At 38.6% G+C, this 12,485-nt stretch overlaps 1 protein-coding gene across 6 annotated transcripts in view; it reads right to left on the reverse strand.

The window, feature by feature from the left end:
* ADGRG6 (adhesion G protein-coupled receptor G6) overlaps positions 1–12,485 on the reverse strand; it is a 111,605-nt gene that overhangs the window by 53,103 nt on the left and 46,017 nt on the right. For 5 of the 6 annotated variants that reach the window (XM_032101993.1, XM_032101996.1, XM_032101994.1 and 2 more), the window contains 3 exons: positions 9,590–10,210; positions 4,845–4,913; positions 1,718–1,801 (listed from right to left, as the gene is read on the reverse strand). In XM_032101993.1, the coding sequence (XP_031957884.1) occupies positions 1,718–1,801; positions 4,845–4,913; positions 9,590–10,210 (774 nt within the window). The remainder of the gene's footprint in view (positions 1–1,717; positions 1,802–4,844; positions 4,914–9,589; positions 10,211–12,485) is intronic. The other variant, XM_032101995.1, reaches the window with a different exon arrangement.

The following is a 12,485-nucleotide window of genomic DNA, read 5'->3' on the forward strand; positions in this document are numbered from 1 at the left end:
ACAAGATTACGTTGCCAGTTTCCTCAGAAGAAGCTGATGTGGACAAGGCTGGAAGGAACAAGCTGTATGGATATTTTCTCTCTGGGTTATCATCTGCTGAATTTTTACTGAACCGCTGAGGCCTTTGCTTCACTGGCCAAATAATTGGGGTTGAGATAATTCCTATTGTTTTGATCCCTTCTATCTTAGATTCTTGCTGCCACTGTGGTCGTGAATGGGAAAATTCAGGTGAATTTCTCTTCATTCTGAAGATAACTGTAGCAGGAAGTCTGAATTCCTGCAGGTCTGTGTGTAACAAGCCACATAGTTAATGGATTAAAGAAAATATATGTAACTTAACTCTCTGTTCTTGGCTGTCTGTTCTCAGTCTAAAAATCAACTTACCAAGAGTGGAAAATAATGCCTGTTAGCTGAGTGAAAGTTTAATTTCCTTCTACCGTAAGTGAATTTGGCTTATTTTCATAGTCTTTCTACTTTTTCTTGAGAGTTTCAAAGCTAGAGAAAGGGCTTAATTGTCCAATTTTTATTCATACTAATATTTATAAGATTTAGTTCATTCTGTTAAAAAAATCAGAGTGCTCATGGTGAACATAGATTGAGTGGCTCCACAAAAAGGAAGCAGACACTATTTGGAAGAAATCATCACTATTTTCTTCTTATTTCTACAGCTTATTAAAACCAAACAGTCTGGATTCAGATAAATTCTTTCACATTGTGTACTGTACTGTCTGATTGCCAGTGTACAATAAATTATCTGCCAAGAGAAAAAATACTCCAAGAGTTTTAAATCCTACAGTAACAACTAATGGACTGGGGGAAAAAAACACCCAACCAAAAAAAAACCAACCTAAAAACCAAACCACTAACTCCACCCAGATTCTAATTTATTTCATGCGGAGTACACTGAAAAAATAAATCTGTAAAAAAAAATATATATTTAAGCCTGTGATGAAAATTGCCGAAATCTATCTCTGTGTTTAACAACCAACTATAACAAACTAATAAATATTTTAGCAGCACTTCACAAAATGATGGTCAGTCTTTAGGAGACAGTGATATCACAGAATTTGAGAAAACCTCAAAAGAAATCCTGGCTTTATTCCTGTGCTAATAATGCGTTCATTTACTACCTTATTTTTTCCCTTAATCTTTCTAAATGAAAAGTAAACGATATCTGATACTGTCAACATTTTCCCTAGTAATGTCTGATCCAGCTCTTCTTTAAGTCAGTGGAAAGATTTCTGTTGACTCAGTGGAAGTGGCTTTGCTCCATAGGAATGGTTCCACTTGGCTCCTGTGCCTGAGGAATGGCGAGGAACTAGTGAGGAACAGACAATCCAAGCATACTGCCACCCTGGCTGCACAGGCAGGAGCTACACAACATCTGACAACCTGCAGCCTTGAAACACTTCAATAGCACGGTTCTTTTTGGACCCTTTTCAAAAATCCCTCTTCCTTCCCTTGTTCTTTGCATTGTTAAATGCAATGGGTGACACAAAGCCAGGTAAACACGATACAAACAAACACAGTTTGGTTCTGTTCCCATTTGCACCATTCTGACATTGTCCAGAGATTTAGTCCTGATTTATTCAGTGTAAATGAGATCAGAATCGAGACATGACCCTTGACATTATGATGGTAGGAAAAACACACCTTAAAATACAACAAATTTGCTTTAGACACAGTACAAGGAAAAATGTAACACAGGATTTCTTACCATTGTTTGGCTTATCGTTTCTATTAGTATCAGGCATGTTAGTGGTGACAGTGGGTGGTGTAGGAGTAGTAGCATTTACAGTAGCTGGTAATAAAGATGAGAAAGAGGTGAACTTGAATGAAATATGAATGTTAATAAGGTAAGACAAAATGGGAACAATGCATGACAATGTAAAATGAAACCATCTACACACAATGCCGTAAATGTTAAAAAAACACATTATTTTTTCTGTACAAAGTGATGAATAGATACGAACTGAGGCCCCAGTCCTGCAATCCTCACTTGCACTGACTTCAGTGGGAATTTTGCCAGTGTAAATTTTGCAGGATCAGTCCTGCACTTCTTTCATAAACTCAAAATTCTCTTATGAGAACCTTAGTTGTGCAAAGACCAGAAAATGTGTAAGTTCTAAGATGCACACACTTAGAATGCTGCTTGTGAAAAGAGTCTTTGTCCTTCCTCAAAGACTGAATATGTCAAACAAATGAGTAACTAGAACACCCACATAAGGATCCACTTAACTCCACTGAACTCCAAACAGTGGAGAGAATTGAAACCAGACTTGGAACAGGTGAAGTAGAATACCTATTTTGAAAGATTTATGTAGGAACTCAGCTGTACTGTTCCCATTGACACCAACAGGAGTCACTCCACAAAATCGTGGAGAAACAGATGAACACTTTTCAAAATTAGGAGGAGCCAAAACTGCAAATTTCCCCCATGATGGACTGGGAGAGTATATGTGCTAGAGGAATTCAAAGATCATGCCACTAAATTTCCAAATAATGGTTTGGAAAATAATTTAGTTTTGTTCAATAACTCCCAGGGAATGCAAATCCACTCACATAGATTTTTTTCCTGAAAACCCTTATTTAAAATCTGAAGGTTGGTAAAATCTCCCAGTGTTACATGGCTTTGGAAGATTTTGACCAAGAATCAACCTAGGAAGGTTAAGCAGTTATATTTTGGGCAAGAAATTTTAATGTTTTGCTAGGTTTATTTATCTAACCTTTTGAGCACAAAACACAAACTTCTCACAGCATAAGGAGCAGGTTCATGCTCAGGTTTCAGCGAGACAAGAAAATTAGGGAAAGAGAAGGAAGAGTTGGACAATGGAGCAAACAGATTCTAATTGGAAAAGTGAGCATATAAAGTGACACCCTGTAGTATAAAAAAGCTCTTCTATGAAACTACAGCGCTATATTGTCTGAGGAGTAATTTACAAGACTTCTTACAGACTGTGTCTTCCAGCCAATGCTGTTAAAGGAGGCATCTAATGAATGAAAATTTCTACTAAGCATAATGGAGAAATCAGTTCTTTCATCAGACACAGCTGACATAACCTGGCATCCACAAACTTTTTACTGTTGTTATTGCACAACACCAAACAAACAAAGGAGTCCAAACTGGCCTCTCAGTTTAGATAAAGTCTGTGGTATTGACAGAAATAGATAGACATCTTATTACAATTTTCATTATTATGACAATAATGATGATGGTGCTGAGTGGGATAAACCTTATCTGGCATCTTATTCAAAAGTGACTAACTGAACACAAGGGACATTTCACCAAACACTTTTTAGAGAAAGAAAGAGTATTACCTTCATGAAAATACTCATAATCTTTATTGAAGATGAGATGGTCTAAGATTTTAAGAAGGCAAGTTGGAAAGGCAGCTTCTTTTATTAGAGGCAATATCTACTACTAGACAAGTTAATAAAGCTGGGACAAAGGATGAGGCTTTTAGAAAAGCAGGCTTGTTTAGCTGAAAGTGTGTCCATTTCTGCAACCATATTGGCTGACATTATGAAAGATATTCTCTTCCTTTCATACCATGCCATTTTAATGGAGGAAAACACTCAGAGATCTTCCAAAAGAATGGATGAAGGTATTTACACGGTGGTACCCTTTACATATAAAAATACTAATATTGAATAATTGTGGATGCCTCATTTACCCAAACTACTTGAGTAGTAGTATTTAGATCATACTATGCTTTGGGAATATGATGCCTGAAAATTACTGTTTAGAGTTTGATTATGGACATTAATGGCATTTCACTTTCCCTGTGGAGACCAGTACAATATGCTCCAAGAACCTGAACCAAATTTACCTCAGGAAAATCTGGGAAAAGTACACTGAAAACTGACATAGATCTCTTACTGGCTGGCCAGAGTGCATTTTCCCTTTTATTTTTAAGCTAAATCCAATTTACTTACAAATATTGGTTTTGAAAGAGTTCTGAGACTTCTTGTTCTCCTCTTATATTTTATTCTCTCCTGTCTCTTTCTTCCACCATTCAGCTGTAAAGGGGTTACAAAGCTAGATATTTTTGGTGCAGTTGCTGCTGTAATTAAAGTTTAACATAGCATACCAACACATTATAAGGCCTGTGTTCATGAATGTGTTGTGGAAATGGGTTGATGTTGCTCATGTCAAGCAATTCTTATGGAACTTCAGCATCTGAGCAGAACCGTACAAATTAACCATCCTTGCATGTCCACTGATTCATGTGACATGGAAATCTGTAGGGCTCACCCGTTCCTTGCATTCAACTGAGCTGACCTTTAAAGACTCCTAATGAATTTTTATATGTGATGATTTTTAGACTATTAAATCATCACCAAGTGTTGTAGCATGTGTTTTTCTCTATCAGCTGCTGAATTTTGCAATTTGATGTTAATTATTTTACCTTCTAATCTCAAAGTATCTAGCCTCAAAATAGCTTCTTGAAAAAAACCCTTGAATAAAAGCTAGTTCCTTTATTTACATCTGCTTGTTTTTTTTACAGATTTACCTAGTTCTTATACTGGTTAATATTTTACTGTGAAAATGTGCAGGAGGAAAAGAGGTGGAGAAAGAAATGAAAGCAGTCAGTTAATTCAGTTTTGATATAATGGAGACTATTTGGAAAATGTATTATCAAAGGAGTGATCACCTTTTTTCCACACATATTGCATGTACAGGACACCCACATACTTGATGAGACTAAAGAATTCCTTTCCTTGCTATTTTTTATTGCCACTCACCCTTTTAGAAATGACAATAAAAAAGAAATGGAATAAAACCCCGAGGAAAATAAAGATTTCCCAAAGATGAAACTGTGAAAAGGACCTGGATTTCTTACCTTGGCAAAGGCTTCCTAGGTTTGCACAACTGGTTGGTTCAATTGAAGAAGAGGGAATTAGATATGAGCCTTTAAAAGAAGAAAGCAAATAATTTAGAAAGGGTTAGTTATTGGGCCTAAACCTATCATGTCTGAAAACACATTATATCATGCAGTGACACATTCCTCTTCCTAATTTCTCTCAGTCGCAAAACTGACACTGCCACTTGCCTTTAAAACTCAAAAGTTTTCATTTTCTGTTGCATTTCAGGGATCCTTGAAAACCCCGCTGACTCGCAAGTTAAGAGTCACTTACATATCCTCCTGTGGTTTTCTTAGCTTTCACTAAATAACAACTTGTGTGTACTCCATGAAATGGGTTTAAGCAAAGGGGTCAGTATGGCCATGGGATTTATATGACCTTCATAACAACACATGCCTTGGAGGAGCAGCTATGCTCTGCTGCTGCAGCACAGGCTACCCACCACACACTTCTGAGTAATCTGCCTGTGACAGACACCAACCAGATAAAAGGTGATTAAACTTGTTCCTCTGCCCAGGGCGAGGGTGTGATTAATATTCTGGTATGCATGATTTATAAATAGATAAAGTTATAAGTCTGTATCTCTACAGCATTATTCATAGCAGCAAGCATTACACTTTGATGATCTGGAGACAAAACCAAGGCACATAAGAATGGCTACAAAAAAGAATTGGTGCAACTGCATAATTATACTTCCTGTATCCCAGAGGTTCAGCTGCAGATACAGCTGCCTTTGCACACTGTGTTGAAAATAATGGGACCATAGAGATCTGCCAAAATGTGAACTTACTATGAGTTTTGCCCTTTTGACTTTTGCTTTACCACTTCAGAATCATATTGATTCAATGAAGTTCTCTCATGAAACACACTATCCTTCCATAACATTGAATAGCTACCACCCATTGGCTTGTAAAGACAGCTAAGAAAATATTTCCTGTGATGCAAGAACAAATGAAGCATGGAGCTTTGACACAGAAATTGTATCATGCCACAGATACCACTACATGTATTGCCAACAAAGACAGGGTGAAATTAAAACAAGTCATCCTCAACAATATTAAATTTCAACAATTTTTTTAATGGATTAAGAGACAGAAGCAAATTCACTTTCTTGGTACACTTCCTATGAACTCCAGGAAGGATGTTCTAAGTGAGTGTACTATCTCCTGCATGAGGTGGGGTTTTTAAAATAAATTTGCTAATATTAAACAGTCAATATCAAAACCTACTCTAAGTTTCACCCCTGTTGTGTAACATGGAAAGATGACCTGAGAGTTGGCTGGAAATACTGTGGGTGTTCATATTTTCTTCAATGAGTATTTAAAATGAGTAAATCAAAATAAAATTTGATTTGATTTGGTGAAACTTAAAAAAAAAATCAAATCCAGCTTTACAAAACATTTAAGTCAGAAGACATTGCATTGAGTTTGCATGGCAAGGATTTGGCAGTAAAGGGCTTTCAGGGGCAGTTCTGTGAGAAGCCTCTCACAGAAGCTTTCCCTATGCCCAATGGAGCCAATGACAGCTGGCTCCAAGATGGATGCATTGGCCAAGGCCAAGCCTGTAAGCAACAGTGATACTGCCTCTGGGATAACAGATTTAAAAAGGGGGAAAAGTTACTGCACAGCAGAAGTTGTAGCCAAAAGAGGAGTGATAGTGTGAGAGCAAAACCCCACAGACACCAAGGTCAGTGAGGAAGGAGGGCAGGATGTGCTCCAGGCACCAGAGCACAGATTCCCCCCAGCCCATGGTGCAGACCATGGTGAGGCAGCTGTGCCCCTGCAGCCCATGGAGGTCCAGGGTGGAGCAGAGATCCACCTGCAGCCTGTGGAGGACCCCATGCTGGAGCAGGTGGATTCCTGAAGGTGGCTGTTACCCCATGGAAAGCTGACATTGGAGCAGGCTCTTGGAAGGACCTGTTGACCCATGAAGACAGGAGCCCATTCTGAAGCAGATTTGCTGACAGGACCTGTGACCCCATGGACCTGTATTACAGACATATTGTGTGATACATTGCACTCCAAATGTCTAAAACTCAGACATCCGTATCTGCTAGACTTTCTTTATAGTTAGTGGAGAGGAACAGGCACTCCTACAGCAAAAGAATTTTGACTTCACTGAGACATCTTCTCCAGCATGAGATGCACTGACCTGTGGAATAGCCTTTTTGATTCCACTATTCATAAAGAGCACTGAGGCCAATTAGCTTAGCCTGAAACGCTGCCCAGCTGCCTAAGGCAGACACATCCCACACTGAGCTAAATCTGAGAGTGAAATTAAGGATTCCTTTTGCCTTGGGAATGAAGGACTCATAAAATGCACATGAAAAAAAAAGCAATTGCAGGCATGGACAGATATGCAGCCATGTTACCCTTAAAATGAGTAGATCATATCCTGCTACAGCTGTAGCCAGTGCAGGCTTCAGAATAAGAACCAGAAGCTGATTAAATGCTCCTCAGTTTGCCCGTACTGAACTCTGAACTGGTGAATAGCCATACACTTATATCACTGCCTAGGCTACTTGTTTTACAATGAGTCCGGATACCTAGGCTGTGTATGTATACCTTTAAATGCAATCTGCATAAAGGTATGGCAATAAAAACAGAATTCTGTCCTGTCTTACACAAGCACCACACCACGGCTGTACAGCTGTGAAAACATTAGTCTAAGGAATAAACTAATAAAAGGTAAAACTATGAAAAGATTATCTGAAACAATTTTCCAGTGTTTTATGCTCCATAAATCTACTTGTAAAAGCTTTGTCTGAAAAACCATGAAAATAATACCCCTTGAAAATGTAAGCACTGTTCAGGCAAAGATGTGTTGAGATCACTGCTAAATGCGTGGTTTGTTTTTTTTTAAGTTACAAGGCACTTCCTGGTGAAGCATTATTGGAGCTGTGCAAAAAACTCTTTTTTGCATAAATCCTTTCACTGCTGTTAAATGAAGCCTAATCAGAGTCAGCTCCCCAATGTCAGTGGTTTATTCATGGTTGATAGCCTGACTCATCAACTCTCCTGTTGAAGGCTGGTTTTACAAAGAAGGCTTTTACTTGAGAGGAGGGAGGGAAGACAATTCTAACAATTTCATCTCTGGGATTAGTAACCATCTCTGAAATGGCACTGCACCCAGAATTTTCTTTTAGGAAATACTCTGGCTCAGGAAAGCTTGTATCACAGGGGATGATTTCACTTCAAGGAAAGAATAAGACTGGCTAGTAAGTTAGTTTCCTCATAGTCTTATTTAGAGGCAACAATGTTTGTATGTGGATACATTTTAAATGACTTGTACAGATACTGGGCCTGAAGTAGGAACGCTAATACACCTTTTCTAAAACAATGTTCTGCTGCAGGAGAACAACTGATCACTCACATCCCAAGGAATAAAGGTGTGGAATGAAAATAATTCTATTGTTTCTATGACCACAGCTGTGATATTATATTTGTGTCATAGGACTGTACAATCTTTAACAGAAGGAAAAACAACACTCCTACTGCGGTCAAAATTAAATGAGACTGCAGCTTTTACAGAGATCTTGGTAGATTGTTTGGTAAAAGCGCTATGGTAGTCATCATGGTGTAACAGTGTAAGAAGACTAAGATTTTCTGGGAACTTATTCTCTATCAGATCAGTTTGCACCGATTAAATAGAAACAACCTTTTTTTTGTCCAGAACATGTTCACCAGTTGCAGTCAAATCAGACTTTTCTTTGTTCTGGTAGAAAGGTGAAGGCACCTAGCTGCTTGTGCTTTTATAGAAGTGTTGCTTAATTTTTTTTAGCAGAGGCATGATGAGATCTTTCTCAGTAGTTCCAGCTGCCAGTGAGTATCCCACACTTTGATATGAGTACCATAAAGCAAGCAAGGCAGCTTTTTTAGCCACCTTAATCCCTCAAGAACTATTAGGTACAGAAACTAGCATGCCTCAGTGGTGCCAGCTTCTCCTCTAAAGTTAAATCTAAAGGATTCTCAGAATGCTGACAAATGCTCTGTCACATATACAAAAAAATACTCCAGGACATTTACGTGAACCAAGTGTCTGAGCCATGAAATGAGAATAGGTTGGTAAATGTATTGAAATTTATCTTCTGGAGTAATCTGGAGGAAAAAAGATCTTCAGTAATTACCAGTTAAAAGAAGGACTGATAATACATCATCATAAAGAAAAAATCTGATGATTTTGATCCTAAACTCTTCCTTTGTGTCCGCTTCCTCTAATTTAGTGTTTTCTTCTAGTTTCCTGTCTCCTATGCACTGTTTTTGTCACTGCTTTTGCTGGCTCTGCATACACAGCACGAGGCTAGCAAGGGCTCCTCTGGCTAATCAAAGGACCAAAGGGCAGGTACAAAAACATTTAGTAATTAATTAGCTAATACACTTTTTTTTCTCTAGAGACCACAGTAATCTTATTTGAGGCCAGCAGGTAGTTGCCATTATCCCCCTTTCGTATGAACCAATAAGGAGCATTTTGGAAAAACTTTGATCTGCAGATCATTTCCAGCAGCAACTCAATACACTTAGGGGACTTGTTCTTTTCATTTAAGGAAACCCTTTCAAAGGCTCTGTGTATGGTGAGTGTAGAGCTAAAGTATAGCAAAGGTAAGACCTATTTTTCTTTCACGGGAATGCTCTCATTTTTTTCCATCTTGGTATGTGATATGTTCAGCACAATACAGAAGTGGGGGGGGAAAACAAGCAAAAAAGTTTTGGCAAGGCATACTCACCACAACTCAAATTGTTTTCTGCTTTCAGTGCTGAAGTTGGAATACTCCAGAATTCATTTTCCCAGTCTACAATGTTTCCTTTCACATCGCAGCTGAGGTTGGCCAGTGTTTGCGCATTCATGGTGAAATTCCAGAGGCGGAAGTTGTAAATGTCCCCATTTAGAGAACTCACTTCATTGCTGTTAGAGCCCAGCACCAGCCTCCCATCTCCAGGGATAACTTTGTCAAAGATCTCCGGACAGTTCACTACATGATAGATGTTTTTGGCATATATACCTATAGTGCCCGAGAAGCTATCCCATACAACACACAGCTGCTGAAAGGTTCCTGTGAAAAACTCTGCATTTCGGGGCAATGCATTCTTAAGGATGCACTGTGTGCCTGAGATGGACAGAAAATGGCCTTTTGTGGTCTTCCCGAAGCTCAGGAGTTCTGTCAACAATGCATCAGTGTAGGAGAAAACCTTCCAGTCATCATTGTCATCGCTGTTGCCCTTGGTTGCTTCAAAGCACAGTGTGAACTGTCTAAGCTCTGGCACTGAGATGGTCTCTGCCACAGACACAGCATCGATGTCGGGAACCTGGGGAATGATGACTTTCTGATTCCTCAGAGACACAGCAACTAGAACCAAGAGCAGATAAGTAAATCAACAACAACAAAAAATTAATCATATAGGAATAAAGGCAGATTGGCAGCAGGGGTTAAAGTAATGTTCATTAAAACAAACATTTATCAGGTCATTTTTATCACTGTAATATACCAACAGCACACACCAGGGGGAATTTGACTTAGGAGTTCACTCAGCTGAAAATATGCAGCGATCCTTTCAATGGCACAGAGAATGCTGTGTGATACCCAGTTAACAACCAGCCCATAAGTTGCATTAAGAGCAATATAGTATGTATTACCTACTGACTTCCAACTCTGTTTCAGCTCACTTTATAAAAATTACTTCTCATTCATCTAGTAAGGATGCATTATGCAACGGAATAAACCAGTTATTTGAAAAACACAGTATGACTTGCTTTTAAAATGTATTATTTTAATTACTTGTCTGCATGACTGCAATACACCAGTGAAGTTCAGGCCTTCCTTCTTTTGAATATCACAATAGAAGAAAGACCCCATTACATTCCTTGGCAAACTGAAGCCTTTTGTTGCTGAATTCAGCTAATGGGTGTTTCTGCGCAGCATTAGGCATCTTCTCATTTTGTCCCCAGAAGCTTTCTGGTCAAATACTGCAATTGTGTGTTTATGAATATTTATATCCAAGCTGTTCCCTATTTGCTAACAGTTGGGTCAGCAGTTTTGGATTTTGCACAAGTATCCAGAAATTTCTACCCCTACTACTATTTATGTATTGCTGTAAGGGTATTTAGGCAGAATTGCTCTAATTGTTATTAAGCATTCTCACTTGCATGGGCAAAATGGCAGCCACCAAATGAAAAAAAGGTATCACACGACAAATACTTTTTCTCCATGGGTACATTTATGACAATTCTGTTCACTCTATTTTGGAGAACATTATTTTTCAAAATAAAATGTTAATACGCTCAGTTTTATTGGCACATTTATGGCAGCACTATTGTTCCAGCAAATTTGTCCACAGAAAAGTTTCTGGCTACCAGACATGCAAAGGTGTCTGGTACAGATTGCAACAGCCCTCGCTTTTACTTCTGGCTCCACAGTTCTGCATCAGACTGTATCTCCTGCAAATGTCTGCTACCTCTTACATGTTTTCACAGTGTGTATACTGGAAGTTAAACTGTTTCTTGCAGAACCTGAAGAATAACTGCCACAGTAGTTAATTCCCAGCCTCCTCTGGGTTTTTCAGTGATGCCACAACACTTACACTAATTAATACACATATTCTCTCCTCAGAATGAAAGAAAACCCTTTCAAATATGAGAGGGTGAGACATGAGGGAAGGGTAACCGTCACGCCATACCCAGGAAAAGACACAGATATATGGGGTATAAGGATTCTATGTTGTCTGTGGTACTGCAAGTTCCCTTTGCCAGCTGCTTGCAAAGACTCTGAGTTCCAAATGACCATATTTGGATATACACAAGAACATAATTTGACCAACATATTACATAGTAAAATAACATAAAGCATTGCACATTATCTGCCAACCCAGCAACTGCCTAACAGGAGGGAAGAGAGAAAAACACTGGGCTTTTATAGCTACTGGATTTACTTCATAGATTTATTTTTCCCCCCAAGGGAAAAAGCATGCTGTAATGATTTTATAGATAGAAAAAGCGTTCAATCCTCCATTGAAAACAGGGGCATTTTTTAGTGGGTTAATTATACTGTAAGCTACTTTGCGTAACATGGAAAGTGTTCCAGAAGAAGTGTAAGGATTCAAGACTTGAAAAAGAAGAAAGCTTATTCATATAAGCACCATCTAGCCTGTGTTATGGTGGTCAGGAAACTTATGGACCACCTGGTCACATTTAAACAGTATAGAAAGAGAAATAAACGGGACTTTGCTCCCATACGGAAAAAGTCTACTCAACTTTGCTGTATTCATCATACAGATTTAACCACTGGCACCTTCCTCATATACTGAAAAGACAAAACTGACAAGTATTTTGTCCACATGGAGAAAGCTGAATCCTGCCATCAGTATTAAGTGCAGATCTCTTTCCTGATTGCTGTTGCACTGTCAGTCATCACACTGATGAATTTCAATGTTTGTATCAGAGAAACTGGTTATTCTCTGAGGAAGAATATACATATACTCTTGCAATACTCATCCAGGTATTCCAGAATACTTTCAGAATGATGTTAAATTTTTTCTCTTAGGAAGATCCTGAGATTAGCTCAATTGGTTAGAGGATGGTGCTAATAATGCCAAGGTTGTGGGTTGGATCCCTGTGTGGGCCATTCA

The sequence above is a fragment of the Corvus moneduloides genome, chromosome 3 (assembly GCF_009650955.1).
Source record: "Corvus moneduloides isolate bCorMon1 chromosome 3, bCorMon1.pri, whole genome shotgun sequence".
NCBI lineage: Eukaryota > Metazoa > Chordata > Aves > Passeriformes > Corvidae > Corvus > Corvus moneduloides.